Source organism: Hypanus sabinus, chromosome 21 (genome assembly GCF_030144855.1).
Source record: "Hypanus sabinus isolate sHypSab1 chromosome 21, sHypSab1.hap1, whole genome shotgun sequence".
NCBI classification, from domain to species: domain Eukaryota; kingdom Metazoa; phylum Chordata; class Chondrichthyes; order Myliobatiformes; family Dasyatidae; genus Hypanus; species Hypanus sabinus.
In genome coordinates, this window is record NC_082726.1 from 58310978 (window position 1) to 58329945 (window position 18968).

At 38.0% G+C, this 18968-nt stretch overlaps 1 protein-coding gene across 2 annotated transcripts in view; it reads right to left on the reverse strand.

Moving 5' to 3' along the window:
- The window catches only part of scaper (S-phase cyclin A-associated protein in the ER), a 325667-nt gene that overhangs the window by 25739 nt on the left and 280960 nt on the right, over positions 1-18968 (reverse strand). For both annotated transcript variants that reach the window (XM_059946644.1, XM_059946645.1), the window contains 2 exons: positions 15832-16069; positions 12933-13082 (listed from right to left, as the gene is read on the reverse strand). In XM_059946644.1, the coding sequence (XP_059802627.1) occupies positions 12933-13082; positions 15832-16069 (388 nt within the window). The remainder of the gene's footprint in view (positions 1-12932; positions 13083-15831; positions 16070-18968) is intronic.

Below are 18968 nucleotides of genomic sequence, written 5' to 3' on the forward strand. Positions count from 1 at the left end.
AATCTCTCTCTTTGAGACATTAAGACAACACCATCCAGTGACTTAGCTGATATTAATAATGGTATAGTTTTTGACAAAATCCTCTCAGAGATGCAAAATAAAACATACAACAATGCTAAAAAGAAATCTTATTCAGAATTGAACTAAAATTACTTTTTCTCAAAAGAACTAAAGCTGCAATTTAAAAAATGACAGCCTGATGTCAAATTAATCTACAGAATCAGGCGACTTAGTAGCTTCAGAATAAATACTTGAGATTTTTACAAGTAAAACTAATACTAGGGTCATGGACACAGTTGACAAGACTGATATTTATGACCCATGAGAGGGTGGCAATGAGCCTTAAACATGTATTTGCAATATAACAGAGGGAATTAAAGAAAGTATACTCTAGGCCACAAGGAATAAAGTGAGGACTGTAGCAGCACAGCAAGATTAAAATTACTTCACCCCTTAGCCTAGCAGTTCTCTTACCACTGAGAAAGGCAAGAACAGAAATAACTCACAAACCACAAATAATTATGCTATTTACCAAGAGCCAGGCCGAAATATTGGAATTCTGTAACAACAGTGAGTGCAAAGACAACTTAAGACTTCAAATAAGGCTCATTATTTTCTTACAATAAGTACAGATGAACAATAAGTTTGGTCTTTCAATGTCAGTCACACTCCATAAATAAAGGTAAAAGGTCAGCTGCTACAAAAACATTCATGACATTTAACATTCAGGATGCCAAAAAGTAACAGAGTTCTTAGCAAGTGTCCCAGCTTGAGAGATTTACATTTGTTCTTGGTGGCACTTTTATTTTTTCCCCAAGGAAGAAACCAGATCACCATGTTCCACATCTCCAGAGATAACATCCTGCCTTATACTCATTGCAGTTTTGCTACAAATCAAAATACAATCCACTGATTAGTGAATGACCATAAAAACTGCTGCAATGATGTCCAAAGCAAATGCGCTATTTTGTCTCTGTGCTGTGTAATTAAAGATTCTACTTGCAATTTTGTACAGTATGCTCGTTTATAGCTACCATCAAGCAGACTGTTTTCCATTGTTCAACATCTCCAAAGATATAGCTGCCACACCAAAAAGTACACTGTGCTGTGATCAATAGAGTAACAGAAATCACAGGACAGTATACACTAGGTGGCCACTTTATTAGGTATACAGTTACAGCAGCTCATTAATGCAAATATCTAGTCAGCCAATCATGTGGCAGCAACTCAATGCATAAAAGCATGCAGGCGTGGTCAAGAGGTTCAGTTGTTCAGACCAAACATCAGAATAGGGAAGTCATATGACTTTGACTGTGGAATGATTGTTGGTGCCAGACAGGGTGGTTTGATTATCTCAGAAACTGCTGATCTCCTGGGATTTCCACACAAAGCAGTTTCTTCCCCCAAGCCATCAGACTCCGCAATACTCAGAGTCTAGACTGACATCTACATCATTTATTATTATATTGTAATTTGTCCTCTACTGTGCCTATTGTCTTGTTTATTAATTATTGTACTGCCCTGCACTGTTTTGTGCTCTTTATGTAGTCCCATGCAGGTCTGTAGTCTAGTGCAGTTTTTATATTGTTTTATGTAGTCTAGTGTAGCCTTGTGCTGTCTCACATAGTCTAGTGTAGTTTTGTGTTGTTTCATGTAGCACCAGGGTCCTGGAGGAACATTGTTTCGTTTTTACTGTGTACTGTACCAGCAGTTTATGGTCGAAATGACAATAAACTTGGCTTGACTTACTAGAGTTTACTTAAAAATGGTGCAAAAAACAAAAAACATCCAGTGAGTGACAGTTCTGTGGTAAAAATGTCTTGTTAATGAGACAGATCAGAGGACAATGGGCAGACAGTTTCAAACTGACAGGAAGGTGACAGTAACTCCAACAACCACATGTTACAACAGTAGTGTGCAGAAAAGCATCTCTGAATATGGAACATGTTGAACCCTGAAGTGCTTGAATGCAGTATCAGAAGATCACACCAGGTTCTACTCCTGTATCTAACAAAGTGGCCACTGAGTCTATATCCATATTAATACACTAATTTCATACTATGGTGTAGAGAGCAAGCAACAATTTTATGATTTCTCACATAATTATGTAAAATTATATGGATATAAGGACCTTCCTGACAGTGGGACGATAAAAGTGGGTGGATAAGGCACTCTATGGAAAACGTCTGTTTAAAATGAAAGCACTAATAACAGAAGTCAGAAATGAAAGCGAGCAATGGTTAAAAGACAATATAAAATACTTGGCTGGCAAATTAAAGAGTACTTGCTGTACTTTTTAACTACCTATTATTTTTCAGAAGTGGTTAGAATGTGAGGTACAGCAAGCATCAAATAGCTTTAAAGCCACTTCACCTACAGTTCTCCCACAATTCCACCAAATTGTATTGTCCTTAACTCAGCAGCTCCGAGACATTATCATGCTCAGATGGTTGTTGTGAGCATCTCAATGGCCTGTTAAATTATTAATTACTTCTGAAGTAACAATAACGTATGAGCTCCTTTTATTTTTTTAAAAATGCTTCTTGGCTGATGCACCTATAACACTCAAAGCCTAAGGAAATTCCTCATTAAACAGCTTAATGGTCTATTTTGATATTGCATTTAGAAAGCTCTGAAATAGGCAACTGGCTTTTTGCTTTAATTTTACCCAGTTTCACTTGCTGGAACTGTATAGAGGAAGAGGCAGATTGGGGTATGTGGGGGTGTCAGGGCATGGGAACAATCTTCGTTACCTACTGGATAGAAATTTTTTTCCAATATTGCTTGAAGACAGGGCCCTGATCCCCAAGGGGATCAATATACTGCCTAATGGTGCATGATTTGTCTGAAGAAACAGTACTAGGCTTGGTCTTTGATCTGTGCTTGATGGAGAATTATGATAAATTTTACTAACTTTCAATACTCTCACCAAAACCACTAGTTCATACTGGGTTATGGTTCCAAGGATCTAACGTCTTAGTTTATACTCACACTTGTCTTCACTTGGCCATTTTAATATTAATGATTATTGTAAACATCCCAACTGAACCCACTCTTTAGTCAATATTCAATGATAGATGGAAATAAAGATAAGCAAATATCTTTGATAACTTTACAAAACATAGTGCCTTAAGTAGTACTTTTTTGATGTAGGAAATATTGCAGCCAAAATAAAAGCAAAAACAATATGAAAATGACAAGGTAATATGATTTTTTAAAAGATGTTTATGGAGGTTGCTCAGGACACAGGAATTAATTTTATTTGAAATAGTTACATGAGAGTTTTAACATCCCTCTGTGCAAATAGACAGAGCCTCAGTTTGACACCCTACCCAAAGAACTGCACCATCAAAAGTACAGGACTTTCTCTCTACTGCAGTGAAACATTAGGAGATGATTCTTGCGCTCAAGTCACTGGAATGGCAGTGAATTCAACAACCTCAGACAAGAGGCATAAGCAATAACCACTGAACTGTAGCAAACAAAAGTCTGTCACTCCCAATACAGATTGTTGCTTCATGATCCAGGATGAGAACCATTGTTAAGTTTCTTATCTAAAGATCACATTATTTCTAGAGCCAGACACCTATGTGTGATGACTAAATTTCTTAAATTCGGTCAATTGGTTTGTTTTGTCGAATGTCCAGAGGTACAGTGAAAAATTTATCTTGTATACTATCTATACAGATCAATTACAACAATGCATTGAGGTAGTACACGTGAAACAATAGCAGAGTACAGAATAAAGTGCAAGGTCAAGGTGCAAGGTTACAACAAGATAGTTTCTGAGGTCAAGAGTCCATTTTATCATACTAGGGACCCAGGCAATAATCTTCTGTTATAAGATTATTGCCTGGGTCCCTAGTATGATAAAATAACAGCAGGGTAGAAATCAGAATCATGTTTAATATCACTTGCAAATGTCATGAGATTTGTTAACTTTGTGGTAGCAATACAATGGAACACATGATAATATAGAATAAAAATCTGTGAATTACAATAAGTAAAATTAGTTGTGCAAAAACAGAAATAAAAAAGTAGTGAGGTGTGCTTATGGTTTCAATATCGATTTAGAAATCAGATGGCAGAGGGGAAGAAGCTGTTCCTGAATCACCGAGTGTGTGCCTTCAGGCTTCTGTACTTCCCTCCTGATGGTAATAACAGGGAGAAGGCATGTCCTGGGTGATAGGGGTCCTTAATGATGGATCCTAACTTTTTGAGGCACTGCTCCTTGAAGATGTCTTGGATACTACGGAGTCTAGTGCCCATTTTAGAGTTGACTAAGTTTACAACTCTCTGCCACTTTGATCTTGTGCAGTAGCCCCCACGTAGCAGCTGGTGATGCAGCCTGCCAGAATGCCTTCCATGGTACGTCTGTAGAAATCTGCGAGTGTTTTAGGTGACGTACCAAATCTCCTCAAACTCCTAATGAAATATAGCTGCTGTCTTGCTTTCTTTATAGCTGCATCGATAAGTTGGGACCAGGTTAGATCCTCAGAGATATTGACACCCAGAAATGTGAAACTGCACACTCTCTACACTTCTGATCCCTCTTTGAGGACTAGTTTGTGTTCCCTCGTCTTACCCTTCCAGAAGTCCACAATCAGCTCTTTGGTCTTACTGACGTGAGTGTAAAGTTGTTGCTGTGACACCATTCAATTAGTTGTTATATCTCACTCCTTTTTACCATCAGAGATTCTTCCAACAATGGTTGTATTATTAGCAAATTTATAGATGGCATTTGAGCTGTAGCTAGCCAAACAGTCATGGGTGTAGAGAGAGTGGAGCAGTCCTTGAGCCTATTGTTATGGGCTTTCAGAATTTTGTATTGTTTGCTTGTTGGGAGAGGGGCAAAAAAGAATATTTGGGGGTGGTGAGATCTTTGACTATGCTGACTGTTTTACCAACACAAGAAGTGTAGACAAAGTCCACAGAGGGGAGGCTGGTTTCTGTGATGTGCTGAGCTGTGTCCACAACTCTGACATAGCTCTCAGAAACGATCTTTCAAATCTATAATTTCTGAAAAGCTTTTTAGAAGATTAAAGGCTCAGAATAAGTTGTAAGTAGGAAATGAAAAAAGAAATGTTGAATCTACCAAAATCATAAGCCATGCTACAACAGATAATCGGTGACTTTAATACGATTAATCAAACTCAGAAATTTCCAAGACAACATAAATTAACGGGTAATTACATTTTTAAGACATATGGAACAAAAACGAACTTTCAAGTGTTATTTGGCTCAGCCGGTCCTTTCATCTGCCCTTACACTGATCACCATTATTCTTAATACTAATCTGAGGCAGGAACACCGGGTTCCCTATTTAGTTTCACTAAAATTACAATTCTCTATTTTCCAATGTTTCCATTTGGTTTAAACAGCCCACTAATTAATCCCATCGGAAACCATGATATTTTAAAAACTTTGAACATCAAGGTACATAATTGGAAAGTGTCTAACCAGCATCCTCCATTCAAAAACACCGAGACAAAGACTGAGGGACAGAACACAGTCCAAGAAAAGGAGTTGAAGCATATTGATTGCATCTGTCTCATCCCTCTTGATTTGTTTATCTACCCCAAGGCAATGGTCATAGACGCTGGATTTAAGTCAAGGGTTCCTCAGCCGGTTGTTTAGTTCTGCCTTGAATTATTGCTCTGGATAGCCAAGACCATATCATTGTATCATAAATAATTTGTTAAAATTGCATTTTAATCAACAAATAGAATAAATTGCAGGTGAAATGGAAATAATATTCTAACTCAGCTTATAGACTAAGGGGGATACAGGATTGGGTAAAATGTAGAAGGGTGAGGATGGTTTAAAAAAGCATTGTGCAATTGTGTTGATGATATCCATTGAACATCAATGAAGGCCTTTAAAACAACAGTAATTCCAGAGATTGTGACAGTTAAACAGGATCTCATCCCAGAGTTCAACAGGAAAGAGTTAAATAGCACTTATGGAACATGCTGGATATCAAGAGTGTTTTGAAAATATGGTAAGATTTAGCGAGAGACTTTCAGACTACAATGACACCAATATTTGAGATGAAGAAGGTAATACCGAGCTGTAAGAGCTGGAGTTGTAATTGATGTATTTGATCGGGGATGCAGGGTGGAAGAAATTACAGGGTTAAGGGGGACAAAATCACAGAAGAGATTTTGGATGGAAGAAAATTGGTAAACCAAAATATGGAGCCAATGAAAGCCAAGTGAGTGAGGTTTTGTGCAGAAAAAGACTGTGGTTCAGTATTTATCGCTACCTAATGTGCCTAGTGACAATACCTAATACAGAAAATTTGCACAGGTTAATTAATGCCTCTTCCTGATAATTGGATTGAATATGACTCTCAAAATAAATACTGTTTCACAAAATTAAGAAGAAATGGCTTATACTTTCTTCAGTTCAAAACTCAATCACAGCTCACTCTATGTTGATTACAATTTGCCAAGATAAACTTCCCTTTAAAGTAAAAAAAATTAAATCCATTCCCAGTACATCTGTGCTTTATTCTATCAAACGAATAAAGTAGAGTTTTAAAAATGATTGTGATATTAAAGTTCAGAGGAAGAAAAGTCTAGCAGTCTGCACATTCTGGGAGAAAAATCCTATTAGTTCATCAAACACTATTTGTTTTAGCTTTCCTACAGGTGCTTTCTCATCTGAACTAGAGAAAATAGAAAATTGAGGGCAAATATCAGAAAGATGTGTGATAACAGTTATGAGGATACACAAGAGGAGATGAAGAAAACAAAAGTCTGAAAAGTAAACACAGCACAGAGAAATAAACTGAAAACTCAGCAGATGAAGCTTCACCTGTGGAATACTGTATAGGTTCTGCAATTCCTCATTCAAACAATTTTTGTTTTTAAATTGCAAGAAGTTATTTCCAACTCTAACCCAATTGCAAATGTAGTTTTACATAGTACGTAATTATGATTTGGAATAAATTATGGTGAAAGCTGGTCAAATTTCAACTTTGAAAAGGGGAAACAGATTTGCAAGTTTATGGGGATAGAGGATTTAAAATGACTGGTTGTTCTACAAAGAGTTAGGACAGACAAATGAGCTAAATAGTCTCTTCCACTGCTGCAAAAACTTCATAATTCTATACACAAGTGAACATTACAAATGTTGAATAATATTGTCATATTATTTGGCAATACTGCCAAAGTATTTGGTATCAACTACCTAAAAAATATAATCACTGAATATATCAGCTTTCTTTAAAAAATAGTAGTATTAATGTTTATTATTAGTGTTTACATTATCATTAATATTGAGTGACTGTTGAGAAAAACATCCACAGATTCTGCTTCCTTCGTTGGTATGCTCTGATGGAAAACTACGCAGCAGGAAAGCAGGCAAAGTCTGCAAACTTGTTTCTGAACAGATATCTGAAAAAGCCAGACTGCATTCTAAATGTTCTGCCATGAAGAATCTTATATTCTGACTTTTTCTTTACCCTGAAACTGAGGTGAGAATTATCACCACAGATGATAATTAACTGAAGAAAGCAAAATAAAAAGCAAACAAAAACTCAGGGAATTTAGATTGTTACCTGAAAGGTCAAGGGGAACATGGTGCTTAAGAAATTGTAATAGATAACTTATCCATGGCAGATATAACATATTATTAGGCTGGAAAAACTGTCAATGAAGTAACATAAAGCAACACACATAAAATGCTGGAGGAACTCAGCAAATCAGATAGCATCAATGGAAACGAATAAACGGTCAACGTTTCAGGCTGAGACTCTTTATTCGGAATGGAAAGAAAGGGGGAAGGTGCCAGAATAAAAAGGTGGGGGGGGAGGGGAGGGAGGATAGTTAGAAGGTGATAGGTGACATAGTTAAAGAATCAGAGATCACAGAGGTGGACCAGTGAGCGAGGGTTCTACTGAACTCTTGAAGAAAAGATTTAAATTTTTTCGGGTAGGCATCCTTCGAAGAGACTTTGCAGTGGACATAAACATGAGAATACATTATTTTTGAAGAATCCAACAGGGGTAATTTTCTTAGAACATTATTTCTTTCAGCTCTGAAGGTGTCAAATCATGTGAGATATACTTAGAATTATACTGCTCATTCATCCCACAGGATCTGCTCCACATAGGTCCCTATTTATCTGGCAGCTATTACTAAAATTTAACACAGACAAATCTGCATAACCTGATTTGGTCTTACCCTTCCAGAGATATTTCCTTTGCTCTACCAATCTTTACCCCATCTTTTTGTGAAAGCTAATTGGTTTTCTATGTTTTCCAGTTATGACCTGAAAAGATAACTGTTTTTCTTTCCACACATGCTACCTGTCTTTGGAGTTAATGTCATACAGATGGAATGATTCTGGCTGCAGATATTTGACATCAAGCTTGTATGCTTCTTCCACTAAATGCTGCAAGGTTGCATAAAGTGCCCTAGGTTGGAATGTTATCATTGAAAAGCATTTTATCATTTAAATAGGTACTATCATGGGGTGTCCAGCAAGGGGTAGCATCTCTGGTGAAAGGGCTTGTCATGTTCATTCCTGGGCAGCTCATTCACCTTTGTTCTCCACCAGAAATTTTGCTCTCACCTGGGGCTCCAAGTTGCTGTTCATATCTGACAGTGCCCACATTTCGATACACTGCTTCAACAGGTTGGCTGTACCAGGAGAGGGTAACCTGCAGCCTCATAACCTGGTGAGATAGGGACATGCCTGACCTAGCATGCAAAGTCTGCTCCAGCGGATTGGGCAGATGAGATCTACAGTGTGATCCAACGTCCAGGAAGGTAGATCTGCAATGCTCCATAGACAGCAAAAGGCATGACAAGACACTGAACACATCATGGTCATCCACTGCAACCAAGGAAGACTCCAGTTTGTGATGCTTGTTCGTACCACTGGATTGAGAGACTGTAGCTTCCCAAGTGCAACTGCCTTTCCACTTTAAAAAATCTCCCGGACAAGTTTCTCCTGCAAAAGTGTCTATCTAATTGGTGAGATTAGCGAGAAATGGAGTCAATCAAGGGTCCGCACCCCATCTCCAGGCTTGTTGACTTCAGTCTACTTCATACTTAGTTACAGTAGTATGAAGAGTTGAGATTGAATGGATGACTTAAACTACTCGAGGGGAAATGAACTAAACCTTCAGATTTCAAAGCCCACTGACCCATGTAAACTGGGACTGGCATTCAGACTCAGTCTGCTATGTTGAATGTACATGAATTTCTTCATTCATCAGGAGTAAAAAAAAAGCCACTATTGGACACTTAGAGAAAACAGGAAATGGCAAGTTTGTCCTGAACAAGTTGGAAATAATTAAAAGCTGCCCATCATTGGCAAAACACTATCTTTTTCTTCCTTGTAACTTTAAACTGGATTGGACAAAAGCATAACATGTAAAAGTTTTATTAAAGAAATAAGTTGAACACAAAGTTCAAACAATTGACATTATTTCTAACACAATGCTGTGTAGTTACAGATCCATTCTATCCCTTTTAATTAATTCACCCAGCCAGATCCAGAAGTTCACCTAGTTCAGCATCCAATGTTCTTAAAAGGTTTTGGGATTTTCAGTTCAGTTCCTATACTGGAAGTTTTTTTCTTATGTTATCATTTGTATGTGAATAAAAATGTTTATACATTGTTCTAAATTTACTTCTACCAAAACAAACCCACACTCCTCTGTGCTTGCTTTTGCAACATATTGCAAGATAATAATTTTTTCTAGTCTCTCAATAATACCTCAAAATGAAAAGTTCTGCTAAAATTCACCATAGACAATTAAAACATAAAGCAGTTTATATCACAGGTTCAGCCAATAAATGCATAAAATTCTATCTAAACACAAGAGATTCTGTGATTTTAATCCCTAAGTATATAAAATAATCATTAACTAATTTAAAAGGTAAATTTCCGTAAGTTGGAACCTGCCTATTTAGGGGGAACAATGCACTCTTATTAAGATTCAATTTATATCCGGAAAAATTACTAAACTGAGCCAACAATGATATAACTGCAGGAATGGATTTCTCAGGATCAGAAATGTATAATAACAAGTCGTCTGCATATAATGATAACTTATGTATATCCATCCCGCGAGTAATGCCAAAAATGTTAGGTGATTCTCTAATAGTAATTGCCAAAGGTTCCAGGGCAATATCAAATAATAATGGACTAAGGGGACAACCTTACCTGGTACCCTGAAATACACGAGAAAAGGGAGATCTTTGGTTGTTAGTAAAATCCGAGGCTACTGGAGTATGATATATCAATTTAATCCAGGATATAAATGTCGGACTAAAGTTAAACTTCTCAAGCACAGTAAATAAATATGGCCATTCAACTCTATCAAATGCTTTCTCCGCATCTAATGAAATGACACATTCTGAGGTGCTACGTGGAGTATAAACAATATTCATTAATCTCCTAATATTGAAAAAATAGCGATTTTTAATAAAACTATCTTTATAAACAAATAGTTGAGCTTCAAATGGAATACAGTTTATTACTTACATCTTCGATTGAAAATCAATTAATGAAAACCAGAAGTGAATTTTATATACACAGTGATAAATCAGGCAAATTGTTAGCTAACCAATTGAAGAATGCTTCGGTTAAATGTCAAATTATTAAGATCCGTAAACAGAATGGTGAATTGACAGTTAAACATGATGAGATAAACAATTCTTTTCAAGATTTTTATACTGCTCTGTATCACTCTGAATTTCCTCATGATCTTAATGCCATGCTTGATTTTTTAGGGAAACTGAATTTTCCAAAATTATCATCTGAAGAACATTTAATATTAGAAAGTCCTATTACGGATGCAGAAATTAAAGGTGTTACTTCCTCAATGAACTCCAGAAAAGCACCAGGTCCAGATGGGTATACAGCGGAATTTTTCAAGCTTTTTTCCTCTACTATTTCTCCTTGGTTATATAGGGTTTTTGAAGAAGCAATTAGATTAGGTAAACTTCCACAATCTTTTTATAGAGCTTCCATTTCTTTAATATTGAAAAAAGATAAAGACCCTACTGACTGTGCATTCTATAGACCGATATCGCTGTTGAATGTAGATTCCAAGATCTTTTCCAAGTTACTGGCAACCAGGCTGGAGAAGGCATTACCTCAAATTATCTTGGAGGTTCAAACTGGTTTTATTAAAAATCACAAGAGATTCTGCAGATGCTGGAAATTTACAGTAATAAAGAAGCACCTGGCTTATGCCCCTTCCTTTCCAGTCCTGATGAAGGGTCTTGCCCAAAGTATCAATTGTTTTTCCCCTCCTTAGATGCTGTCTAAAATTCAATGTACTGTGAATACTTCATTAAATTATACAACTACATCATAGTAGGTAAATGTTTGCTCCTCATCCTTGTTACCTCCAATTCTGCAGTAAACTGATTTCAGTCAGTAACAACAGTTCAACTGTGCTGTTGGGAAGTCAGATTCTATGTTTTGGAACTTTCTGTAACAGCATTAGATGTAATGCAAGTTCAGATTTGTACTGTGTTGCACTTGAATTGTGCCTATTACTGATTTTTTAAAAGCTGAATGCAGTACAGTACCTGCTATTCCCCTTTTCATGTTCTATACAACTTATGCAAGTATCAAAACAAAATTGTGTGTGTATTTTTTAAAAGTTGCAGTGCTAGATTTTTTAAAAGGTTGTAATGGTACTGGACCTTTTCACCTTGAACATCTTGTTAAGCCAAGGGTTTGCAGGAAACCAACTTCTCAGTTTGAGCCGAAGATAAACAGGGACCAGGTTTAAACAGAAAAGAAGGAAATCTCAACACCGTAGGATTTCAATCTTTCCTTATTTAACATCTGCCATTGTAACTTAATATTTAATAAAGAATACCATGCACTTAAAAGATGTACTATCAGTTTGGAGTCATAATCACACAGGTCAGAAACAGGCTTTTCATCACACCATGTTTTGGCATTTCCTGTTATTTTTAAATCACAACTAAATCATATAGGGTAGAAACTGGCCTTTCTTCCTCTCTAGTCCATGCCAAACTGCTATTCTGCCTTGCCCCCTTGACTTGCGCCAGTGCTATACCCTTCAATACTCTTATCCAAACACTCTTTTAAATGTTGCAATGTAAGCTGCATCTACTATTTCTGCTGGCAGCTCATTCTACACTCTCATCACCCTCTGAGTGAAGAAGTACCCCTTAAGTTTCCCTTAATTACTTCACATTTCAATGTTCAAGATAAAACTGAAACAATCTAAATGATGACTTCAGGCAATAGGTCATGATGTAAGTTTTAGTTCTGTCTGTTTTTGTTTCAGAATATTTGTTTATACAGTGCATAGACAATTTAACAGAAAGCATTAGATCACAATTGCTAGATTGGTGGGAGGCTGAATCAATATCGGTGATCATATTGTGATCAGCTTGCACAAGTCACCGGAACAATTAGCAATAACCAAACATCATCATTCAATCTGGGTGCAATCACACACACACGCACAATAGGGACACATATTTTAAATTGCATCTTATGTTAAGGAGAATGCTTTGTAATAAAACAGTTTGGAATGTTCAGAAGTCACTAACAGTACTGTGTAAATATAAGCCCCTCTTTTCCTGGTAAACACTGGGAATATGTTGATTCCAGAGAAGTAAGGACTCCATTTTTGCAATTTTCATAAGAGTTGAGAATTTTCATTCCCAAACTTGTTCATTTGAAATGTACATGAAGAGGATAATAAAGAATATGAAATTGAAACCACAGTGCTAAATTAAAAAAAACATTAAAACAACATTTGAAGAAATCACTGGAAAAGAAATACATCTTTGAGGCAAATCTCTATATAATACTGTAACATGGCAATCTTTAGGAGTCTAAACAAAAATTAGTAGCTGGCATTAAAGGAGGGATAGCAACGGTTTCAGTCAAGGCCCTGTGGTAGAATGATTGTTGCTCACCTGATTGTCAGGGTGGTTTACGGTAAAATACCCTACGCAGACGATGACTTCATGCAGCAGGTCCTCACTAGTGTGATGATAACAATACCACAGCAGTGAACTAACAATGTGGCGGAACGCCAGAGAGAGTCCCTCTGCACCACACACAGCCTATTTGAAAGAAAGGGATGGAATGAGTAAACTATGTACAGTCCCAGTTGAATGAGTAAATTTGTGCTAACGTTTAACATAAGAAACATGAGCAGGAGCAAAAATCAAAATTGATGGGAACAGCCTCTGTGGAAGGAAAAATTGTTAACCACTCTGGTTTGAGACCCTTCAAAACATTAACTATTCTCTTTCCACACATGGGACCTGACCTGCCCAGGGTTTGTGTTTCTGGTTTAGAATTCCAGCTTCTGGCATCTGCAGTTTATTGATTTTGAAATAGAAGCGGGTCAAGGCCATTCAGTCCTTTGGTTCTGAGCTGCCAGTCACAAGATTATGGCTAACATTCTATTCAAATACCATTTTCCTGCTCTATTCTGATTTCCTTCAATCTGGTTAAAATACAGAAATCCACTGATTTCCTTTTTGAATGCACTCAATGACTGAACCTGCACTGCCCTTCAGTAGAAACATAGAAAATAGGTGCAGGAGTAGGCCATTCGGCCTTTCGAGTCTGCACCGTCATTCAGTATGATCATGGCTGATCATCCAACTCAGAACCCTGTACCTGCTTTCTCTCCATACCCCCTGATCCCTTTAGCCACAAGGGCCATATCTAACTTCCTCTTAAATACAGCCAATGAATCGGCCTCAACTGTTTCCTGTGGCAGAGAATTCCACAGATTCACCACTCTCCATGCGAAGAAGTTTTTCCTCATCTCAGTCCTAAAAAGCTTCCTCTTTATCCTTAAACTGTGACCCCTCGTTCTGGACTTCCCCAACATTGGAAACAATCTTCCTGCATCTAGCCTGTCCAATCCCTTTAGAATTTTATACGTTTCAATAAGATCCCCCCTCAATCTTCTAAATTCCCATGAGTATAAGCCTAGTCGATCCAGTCTTTCTTCATATGAAAGTCCTGCCATCCCAGGAATCAATCTGGTGAACCTTCTCTGTACTCCCTCTATGGCAAGAATGTTTTTCCTCAGATTAGGGGACCAAAACTGCACACAATATTCTAGGTGTGGTCTCACCAAGGCCTTGTACAACTGCAGTAGAACCTCCCTGCTCCTGTACTCAAATCCTTTTGCTATGAATGCCAACATACCATTTGCCTTTTTCACCACCTGCTGTATCTGCATGCCCACCTTCAATGACTGGTGTACAATGACACCCAGGTCTCGTTGCATCTCCCCTTTTCCTAATTGGCCACTGTTCAGATAATAATCTGTTTTCCTGTTCTTGCAATCAAAGTGGATAACCTCACATTTATCCACATTAAATTGCATCTGCCATGAATTTGCCCACTCACCTAACCTATCCAAGTCACCCTGCATCCTCTTCGCATCCTCCTCACAGCTAACACCGCTGCCCAGCTTTGTGTCATCCGCAAACTTGGAGGTGCTGCATTTAATTCCCTCGTCTAAATCATTAATATATATTGTAAACAACTGGGATCCCAGCTCTGAGCCTTGCGGTACCCCACTAGTCACTGCCTGCCATTCTGAAAAGGTCCCGTTTACTCCCACTCTTTGCTTCCTGTCTGCCAACCAATTCTCTATCCACATCAATACCATACCCCCAATACCATGTGCTTTAAGTTTGCACACTAATCTCCTGTGTGAGACCTTGTTAAAAGCCTTTTGAAAATCTAAATATACCACATCCACTGGCTCTCCCCTATTCACTCTACTAGTTACATCTTCAAAAAATTCTATAAGATTCGTCAGACATGATTTTCCTTTCACAAATCCATGCTGACTTTGTCCGATGATTTCACCTCTTTCCAAATGTGCTGTTATCACATCTTTGATAACTGACTCTAGCATTTTTGCCACCACCGATGTCAGTATCAAGAATCCCATGGATTTACCATCTCTTGAATAAGAACATTTCTCATTTTAATTTTGAACGGCCACCACTTATTTTGAGATTATGACCCTCAGTCCTAGACTGAGAAAAAAATCTCCCATGTATACCATATCCATCCCTCTAAGAATTTATGTTTTGCAATTAGTTAATAAATACACTCAGTAGTCAGTTTATTAGGTACATCTTGGAACTGGTGTGATCTTCTGCTGCTGTAGCCCATCCACTTCAAGGTTCGACGTGTTGTGCATTCAGAAAAGCTCTTCTACACACTATTATTATAATGTGTGGTTATCTGAGTTACCGGAACCTTCCTGTCAGCTTGAACCAGTCTGGCCATTCTCCTCTGACCTCTCTCATTAACAAGGTGTTTTCGTCACAGACTGCCACTCACTAGATTTTTTTTTGTTTGTTTTTTGCACTATTCTCTGTGAACTTGAGAGATTGTTGTCTGTGAAAATCCCAGGAGATCAGCAGTTTCTGAGATACCCAAACCATCCTGTCTGGCACCGACAATCATTCCACAATCAAAAGTCACTTAGATCACATTTCTTCCCCATTTTGATATTTGGTCTAATCAACAACTGAACCTCTTAATCATGTCTGCATGATCTCATGCATTGAGTTGCTGCCACATGATTGACTGATTAGATATCTGCACTAATAAGGCGGCGTACAGGTGCACCTAATAAAGTGGCCACTGAGTGTAACTCAACTGAAGTAAAGAGTTTGACTAAACTAGATCACTAAATTAATCTTGCATTTTTAAAAAGTTCAAACTCCTCCACAGGCACGTACACTTATTTAAGAGAGGGACCATATTAGAGAATCCAAAACAGTTTTAATTGTTTGTCTTGATTGACAATGATGAGGGTCCTCTCACCTGAAAAGTGGGAAGATCCAAAAATGCAAAGCTGTTTAAGAAGCGAAGACTCTGGATCGCAACTTGAATGATATGTTGTGGGTAGGTTTCAACTGGTGGGGAGGTGTTGTGGTCAGGAACCGTACCATGAAGGAGGATGCAGTAAAGCATGTTGAGAACGCCCACTAGCTCAGTAGACTGCAAAACTGCGGATAGTCCTGTTGGGTCATGCCTTTTGTTCTCAAATATGTTGTGCGATCTGTCAAGATTACAGGATAACTTATTAGGGTGTAAACGTTGATGTGCCAATGCATTAAGATACTGAGACTGGATACATCTTCCAACACCATATTTCTCCTTGAAAGAAATATATAAACCCAGCTCTATTCACCCTGCTCTTTCTCATCTGTTCGAAATTGGTTTATTTTCTCTTTTGAAAATTCCACCAATTTGCAGTGTGTTTCACTGCAACAATTCTGAACTTAATAATATTGTACTCATTTCCCCTCTAGTCAGTAATGGATCAGTTTGTGAAGTGGTTTTAACTTTCTATGGACAGACTCTACATATTGTTGCTTGACTGGGGCATGCTCTGAAGTACATTCAACTTCCACACAGGTAATATCATGTTCACCTCAATTGCTGCAGTTTAATTTGAGTGTAAAGCAATCTAGCCACTTTACTCTCCTTTTCTTCCCTCAATCATCAATTCTTAAACGTTGGTTTAGTTTCTGCACCTCTTGACTACTTTGGTTGTGCTTTTTACTAGGGGCTCTGACTATCAATCAGGTGTAGGAACCATGGGGTATATCTCCGCAAGTAAACAGATTCTCACCTGGTGACCCAATTGACTATTTCTATTGTAAAAGGACGAATATAAACCCTTTTTACCAAAGATCAAGTAACAGATAAATCAAATGTTATAAAAATGCTTTAGTTAGCATGGAAAAAAGATAGAAGCTGAAAAGCTTGGTAAACTGCTCAAATGCCGAATTCCCTTTCTTTAGCAGCCTTGACCTTACCGAGCATCACCCATGTCACTTGAAATGTCAGTTGACAGACAGCTGCTTCCACAGGAGTCACTATGGATGAGGGGTCACGCTTTATGTCACTTCTACACGCTCTGCTACAGACTAACATGTCTGAGTTGTTTGATGAGCTTCAAACGGAGATTTAATTTTGTTAACGCAATTTGTTGTACTAAGTGCAGGAAGGATACGTCAAAGTCAAATTTATTGTCATATGCACAGGCGCAATGAAAAACTTATTTGTAACAATGAATCCATTGTGGAATCAGATTTATAGTATATATGAAATAAATTTTTTTTAAACAGTATCATTCAAAACTTTAGATTAGTCCAAAGCAACCTTAAAATAAGTAGTACTTTCCCACTGTAGTTGCTGGAAAGGACAACAGAAGTCAATCACAGTAATACGAAAAGGAGAGAAACTACAGATATTAGAAATATGAAAACAAAATGCTAAGACACTGAGCAAGTCTGGCAACATCTGTAGAGAGAAAGAGAGAGCAATGAAAACATTACAGTCAACGATTCATAATTAAAACTAGCAAAGTGAGAAAAGAAGTGTGTGTTTATTGGTGGAAGGGGAATGTCTGTGATGCAGTGGTAACCAAGATTGATCAGGTGGAGAGAGGGAAAGGGTGGGAAGAGAGGGAAAGAAGGGTGAGGGGAAAGAGGGGATGGGGAGTGGGGAGAGTGAATGGGGTAGAAGGGATGAGTGAGGTAACGGAAGGTGAGGGAGGGGGAGGGGGAGAGGGGAAGAGAGGGAGGAGGATGTGAGACAGGGTCAAGTACATTGTTAAAATACTCAGAATAACTCTGTCTTTCTTTTAGGCCAAACTGCCTTCGCTGCTTCCAGTTGTGGCCATGGTTTCCTATGCCCCGCTGGCTCTACCTCCACAGTTTCTTCACCTTTTCTGTATTCCATTCCACATCACTGCTATAAGATTTCAAAGATTGCCTGACTGCTTACAAACTCTGACTTCATGTGTTCACTTAACAATAAAATCATTTAGCAAGAACTGACAGCACATACTCTTGCTTTGGTTGTGAATATGTATTCTATTAGAGTCTCCTAAACCATAGAGTTGCAGAAGAAACTTTTCTGCTTTTAAGTTCTTTTAGAACTGTTGATCATCCCTGCTTATCTTTTGCTAATTAATGCAGAGTCACTTTTACTTCATGAAAAAACCCAGCTAATTCTTATACAACCACGACTGCTGTCCCTCCAATGGAGTGCAGGCTAAGTAAGTTTCACTCAACCATCAATCCAATGGACAGTTTAACATATAATTAAACAGATCATTGGTGTACTGCAAGTATTTAAAACACTACACATTCATTAGTACATCTTCAGCTTCTCCTATCTGCAATTAAGTTCTTATTCTAGATTCCCTCCTCCCTTTTAGTTCTCTTTCATTCTCCTTCCTCCCACCTTCTTATTCTGACTTCTTCTCCTTTCCGTTCCAGTCCTGATGAAGGGTTTCCACCTGAAACATCGACTGTTTATTCCTTTTCATAGACGCTGCCTGACCTGCTGAGTTCCTCCAGCATTATATGTTTGTTGCTCTGGATTTCTAGCATCTGCAAAATCTCATATTTATTCTAGATTTGTTTATTATGTTCTGCAACTGCTTTGATAGGATTTAAATCCACACTATCAGGTCAGTTGTAGGGCTGTGTAAAATAAATGAGCAATTTAATAACATAGTTTCATTGCTTTCATTACGTCCCATGGAGGAATTTAAGGTGGGGTGTTATATGGGAGGCAGGGTTTGAGGGTCGGCACAACATTGTGGGCCGAAGGGCCTGTAATATGTTGTACTATTCTATGTCACCTGACGTGGGTGATCATGGTCTTTACATGACCACGATTGTTCTTCTCAATTTCTTTTCTACAGAAGTGGTTTGCCATTGCCTTCTGGTCAGTGTTTTTACAAGACTGGTGACTCCAGCCACCATCAATACTCTTCAGAGATTGTTTGCCTGGCATTATTAGTTGCATAACCAGGCCTTGTGATATGCACCAACTGCTCATACAGGGGGTTGGTGTTGTTGCTAAGCAGGTGCTTCACTTTGCCCAATAGTGACCTGCAAGCTAGCGGAGGGAAGAAGTACCTTACCCCTCCTTTGGTA